Source organism: Phoca vitulina, unplaced genomic scaffold (genome assembly GCF_004348235.1).
Source record: "Phoca vitulina isolate PV1807 unplaced genomic scaffold, GSC_HSeal_1.0 scaffold71, whole genome shotgun sequence".
NCBI lineage: Eukaryota > Metazoa > Chordata > Mammalia > Carnivora > Phocidae > Phoca > Phoca vitulina.
In genome coordinates, this window is record NW_022589774.1 from 9,647,298 (window position 1) to 9,653,297 (window position 6,000).

Sequence of the window (6,000 nt, forward strand, 5' to 3'; positions counted from 1 at the left end):
GTCAGGTGAAGAAGCAGACCAGCAAAAAGTCAGGGCAGAATTTATTCATTCTCATGGACTCAAACGCCATCTGTTATATTTACATAAGTGAAATGACATGCATACAGAGATGTTCCAGACTACATCGTTTATAAGAGCAAAAGACAGAAACAACCCAACTATCCATCCATAAGGAAATGGTTAAAAACATTATGTTTGAGTTATGCAATGGAGTTATATGCAGCCCTTAAAAGGATGAGATCATTTTCTGTGTACAGATCTGGAAAGACTCCATGATCTATTAAGTGTACAAAAGCAGTGGAGGACATAGTTGTGAATGTAATATACTATTTTGTGTGAGAGGGGAAAAAAGAACATATACATATATGTTTTTAAGGCTCTGGGTGTTAAAATTTCATTCTGTACTGAATTTTTTGTTACTAGACTGTATGTAATTGGTTAAAACAACATAAAATGTCATCGAAAATGCATCTCTTAATGAAATGGATGGGAATCTGCCTTTATGAATTAGTTCACGAATTCATGGATGAATATTACTTAATGCTAGGATGAGTTATATTTCAGCATCGATACTATTTCTGTTTTTTGTTTTTAGAGAAATAAATGCTATGAAACCCTGTTCATATAAATTAGTAGTAAGAATAGAAGAAATTCTGTTATAGCAATGTCACTCAATTCTTTGAACAGTTTTTTGAGTTGTGTTAAAAATCACAGAATGCTTTAGTGACTTTCAGCTGACAGCCTGAGTAGCAACATTGAAAGCAATGTTGAAAGCGAAAAGTTGAAAGCCCTATGATTTTTTAGAGGACATGTTACCCATTAATTAGAGGAATCGCTTTGTCACTCTGTCGATGCCAATACCAATATTTTGATCTCCTCCTTTATTTGGTTCCCAGAGGTGTCCCGAGGCAGTGATACAGGAGATATGTCTTTATTTTTTTCAAAAGTGGGAAAAGAAGCACTTATGAAGAGGAAATCTAAAAGAACAATCTGCACCTCCATGCAAATTCTTAGTCTCATCAGTTTTAGAAAAATAGCACTTATGGAAGTTAAGGATCTAGAAATTATTTATTCCCATAAATCTTAGCCTTGCTAAGTGCCCCTTAGAGAGTACCTCAGGAGTTAGCACACCCCAGTTTGAAAACAACCTCTCTAGCTGGTAAGTTTAGTTGGGTAAGGGTCGGCTAGATGGATGAAGGGTGCCTACCCCTTTCCTAACTTTACTGTACAATTCTATCTTTGGCACCTCTTTTCTCATGGCCCCTTTTTATAAAGCTTACATGTATAAAAAGATCCTACCTTATCCTGGATGGATCTCAACCATCCTCACTTAGCTGTTTTTCTCCACTCTGACAGGCCTTAAGAAAACTAAGGTGTCGGGCTTTTCCGTTTGGGGTTTCTGTCCTTTGACCTCCAAAATTTCTAAATTGTTATCACAGCTTATGTAATACTGACTGTAGATTTGTTTTTTCCTTTCCAGTTTTGTATTCAGAGATTTATCAACTTTGTGCTCAAACTCGGTAAGTTTTCTGCTTTGTCTGCTGTGAGTTTGAAGGAAGGACTGTCACTTTCCGCGAGGGCTCAACAAGGACACCTTGCAATGTTCTGTTGCAAGCAGAGTTTTATTTCCAATACTAGCCTCAGGGCCAACCCTGTAAAGTGGTGAAGTAAATCTAGTTGGCACCCTTCTACAATTCTGTTCCTCAGTCTTAGCGCTTTGCTTGCCTTCCCACTCTGCACACCATCTTTTGATCCTTCTCAGCACTCACTCCCTGTACTTGCCTCTGCTCATTAAAATTCTACCACACCGTGGCTGATTTCAGCCTGAGTGCTTGGAGGAAGGCAGTCTGAATATAGATCTTACTAAATTGTGAATGACTGGCAGCTCTCCCAAGAGTATTTGCAGTGTAAAAAGAGTTTATTAACATAAGCAAGCTCAAATGGATGGAGGTTTGGATAATATGACAAAGTAAAATTTGAGGGAAATATAGTGAATTTGCATAGAGAAGCCTTCTCAGAGTCTCTTAAATATTATCCCATCACAAATGACAAATGCCACCATTCACCCCACTTCTGAGGAGATTGGCGCTTCATGAGAACCTGGGTCAAGTCCAGGAAAAGTTTTAGGTTTATTCTTGGCAGACCTCCCACCTCCCTTTCAGAGCCGTTCTGCCTTATCATGGCAACTCCTCCCGAGCCCCAAGCACCCATTATGTGGTATGGCCCGCATTCTTGCAGGGTCGTCTGCGAGCTCTCTTAATTCTTTAAAGACAGTGTTTCCCATCTGCTTTTCACTTTCACGATTTCTGTCATATTTATGTGCCACAGGTATCATTAATTACCTATTATTATACCCTTGTCCTAAACAATACTTTTCACAAAATTGGGGGTTTGGTGTGATAGTTTTATATGTTCCTAAGGTGCATTAAATAAATATTGAACTATTAAAATTAGAACTAAAAGTGTACCTGTGTATATATAAGATCATTCTGTATACCAGCAGTGAGACTGCAACATTTTTGCCAAATATAGCTCTAAGATATTAGCTGAAAGAATTTACTCTCTTGCCAGAATATTTGCATTTTAAAAGTGGACTCGGGGCGCCAGGGTGGCTCAGTTGGTTAAGCGTCCAACTCCATTTCAGCTTAGGTCATGATCTCAGTGTCATGAGATCGAGCCTTGCGTTGGGCTCCATGCTGGGCCTGGAGTCTACTTAAGATTCTCTCTCTCTCTGCCCTCCCCCCCCATAGATAGATAGCTACATACATACGTACATACATACATATGTATATAAAGTGGACTCTTGTAGATAATTTTTATGATTTAAAAGAACATATCTTTAAAGAAATCATTTCAGACTTCTTTGGCAGGTTGGAGCTTTCATGGTTTAGGCAAGGAGAGACTTATCTTAATAAACTTGTAGTCTTATTATGAGGGTAGCTCCCTATTCTGCCATTTGTAATAAGCCTGGAAGGGCCATTTTGCATTCATCAAACTATACTCTGTATCTTTGGTCATGCTAGTATTTTCCTTCCAGATACTCAGTTGTTACTCTTAGCTTAGCAAAAGAAAGTTACTTCTCATATCTTGGATCCAAAAACCATAGCCAGTTAAAACAAATACCTTTCTCTTTCTGCTGTATTGTTTCCTTAGATCTACCTTCAACATCCCTGATTCTATCTTCAGCTCTGTTTTCTACTATTTCATTTCATTGAATATATATATTTTTTCATTTCTAGTATTTGTTTTTCCAGATTTTCCTGTACTTTATTTATATGCCCTTCTCTTAGCCTATGGCTTCTATTCCTCCTTTATCTCTGTGAGGTCTCTTTCAGAATTGTGTATCATCTGTTCTCACGCTGTGGGATTTGTCGGTTGTGCATTTGCAAGCTCTTGTGCAGCTTCTTTTTCTCATGTGTTTTGTAATTTTTAACTTTGAATTTGTCTTCAGAGACTGTTGTTTCCTGGAGAATCCATTGTCCTCTAGGTTATAAGGTGTCCTAACAAGTGGTTTTACATTTGCCTCTGTTGGACACTATAGTTTCACCAATTCTAACGAGTTTTTAGGTTAATTTCTTAGTCCAATTTTTACAACAAGTGCCTAACGCAAATATGGATCCAGATTCATAGATGGCATAGGCTTGGGATTTCTTTTTTTTTTTTTTTTAATTTTTCTATTGTTATGTTAATCCCCATACATTACATCATTAGTTTTAGATATAGTGTTCCATGATTCATTGTTTGTGCATAACACCCAGTGCTCCATGCAGAATGTGCCCTCCTCAATACCCATCACCAGGCTAACCCATCCTCCCAACCCCCTCCCCTCTAGAACCCTCAGTTTGTTTTTCAGAGTCCATTGTCTCTCATGGTTCGTCTACCCCTCCGATTTCCCCCCCTTCATTCTTCCCCTCTTGCTACATTCTTCTTCTTTTTTTTTTTTTCTTTCTTAACATATATTGCATTATTTGTTTCAGAGGTACAGATCTGAGATTCAACAGTCTTGCACAATTCACAGCGCTTACCAGAGCACATACCCTCCCCAGTGTCCATCACCCAGTCACCCCATCCCTCCCACCCCACCCCCCCACTCCAGCAACCCTCAGTTTGTTTCCTGAGATTAAGAATTCCTCATATCAGTGAGGTCATATGATACATGTCTTTCTCTGATTGACTTATTTCGCTCAGCATAATACCCTCCAGTTCTATCCACGTCGTTGCAAATGGCAAGATCTCATTCTTTTTGATGGCTGCATAATATTCCATTGTATATATATACCACTTCTTCTTTATCCATTCATCTGTTGATGGACATCTTGGCTCTTTCCACAGTTTGGCTATTGTGGACATTGCTGCTATAAACATCGGGGTGCACGTACCCTTTCGGATCCCTACTTTTGTATCTTTGGGGTAAATACCCAGTAGTGCAATTGCTGGATCATATGGTAGCTCTATTTTCAACTTTTTGAGGAACCTCCATACTGTTTTCCAGAGTGGCTGCACCAGCTTGCATTCCCACCAACAGTGTAGGAGGGTTCCCCTTTCTCCGCATCCCCGCCAACATCTGTCATTTCCTGACTTGTTAATTTTAGCCATTCTGACTGGTGTGAGGTGGTATCTCATTGAGGTTTTGATTTGGATTTCCCTGATGCCGAGCGATATTGAACACTTTTTCATGTGTCTGTTGGCCATTTGGATGTCTTCTTTGGAAAAATGTCTGTTCATGTCTTCTGCCCATTTCTTGATTGGATTCTTTGCTCTTTTGGTGTTGAGTTTGATGAGTTCTTTATAGATTTTGGATACTAGCCCTTTATCTGTTACGTCATTTGCAGATATCTTCTCCCATTCTGTTGGTTGTCTTTTGGTTTTGTTGACTGTTTCCTTTGCTTTGCAAAAGCTTTTTATCTTGATGAAGTCCCGATAGTTCATTTTTGCCCTTGCTTCCCTTGCCTTTGGCGATGTTTCTAGGAAGAAGTTGCTGCGGCTGAGGTCGAAGAGGTTGCTGCCTGTGTTCTCCTTTAGGATTTTGATGGACTCCTGTCTCACACTGAGGTCTTTCAACCATTTGGAGTCTATTTTTGTGTGTGGTGTAAGGAAATGGTCCAGTTTCATTCTTCTGCATGTGGCTATCCAATTTTCCCAACACCATTTGTTGAAGAGACTGTCTTTTTTCCATTGGACATTCTTTCCTGCTTTGTCAAAGACTAGTTGACCATAGAGTTGAGGGTCCATTTCTGGGCTCTCTATTCTGTTCCATTGATCGATGTGCCTGTTTTTGTGCCAGTACCATACTGTCTTGATGATGACAGCTTTGTAGTAGAGCTGGAAGTCCGGAATTGTGATGCCGCCAGCTTTGCTTTTCTTTTTCAACATTCCTTTGGCTATGCGGGGTCTTTTCTGGTTCCATACAAATTTTAGGATTATTTGTTCCATTTCTTTGAAGAAAGTGGATGGTATTTTGATGGGGATTGCATTGAATGTGTAGATTGCTCTAGGTAGCATTGACATCTTCACAGTATTTGTTCTTCCAATCCATGAGCATGGAACGTTTTTCCATTTCTTTGTGTCTTCCTCAATTTCGTTCATGAGTATTTTATAGTTTTCTGAGTACAGATCCTTTGCCTCTTTGGTTAGATTTATGCCTAGGTATCTTATGGTTTTGGGTGCAATTGTAAATGGGATCGACTCCTTAATTTCTCTTTCTTCTGACTTGTTGTTGGTGTATAGGAATGCCACTGACTTCTGTGCATTGATTTTATATCCTGCCACTTGACTGAATTCCTGTATGAGTTCTAGCAGTTTTGGGGTGGAGTCTTTGGGATTTTCCACATAAAGTATCATATCATCTGCAAAGAGTGAGAGTTTGACTTCTTCTTTGCCAATTTGGATGCCTTTGATTTCTTTTTGTTGTCTGATTGCTGTGGCTAGGACTTCCAATACTATGTTGAATAGCAGTGGTGATAGTGGACATCCCTGCCGCGTTCCTGACCTTAGGGGGAA

The 6,000-nt window shown here is 39.4% G+C and overlaps 1 protein-coding gene across 6 annotated transcripts in view; it reads left to right on the forward strand.

Annotated features, from left to right (window-relative positions):
* NPL (N-acetylneuraminate pyruvate lyase) overlaps window positions 1–6,000 on the forward strand; it is a 46,838-nt gene that overhangs the window by 29,168 nt on the left and 11,670 nt on the right. For all 6 annotated transcript variants that reach the window (XM_032393023.1, XM_032393022.1, XM_032393024.1 and 3 more), the window contains one exon: window positions 1,481–1,520. In XM_032393023.1, the coding sequence (XP_032248914.1) occupies window positions 1,481–1,520 (40 nt within the window). The remainder of the gene's footprint in view (window positions 1–1,480; window positions 1,521–6,000) is intronic.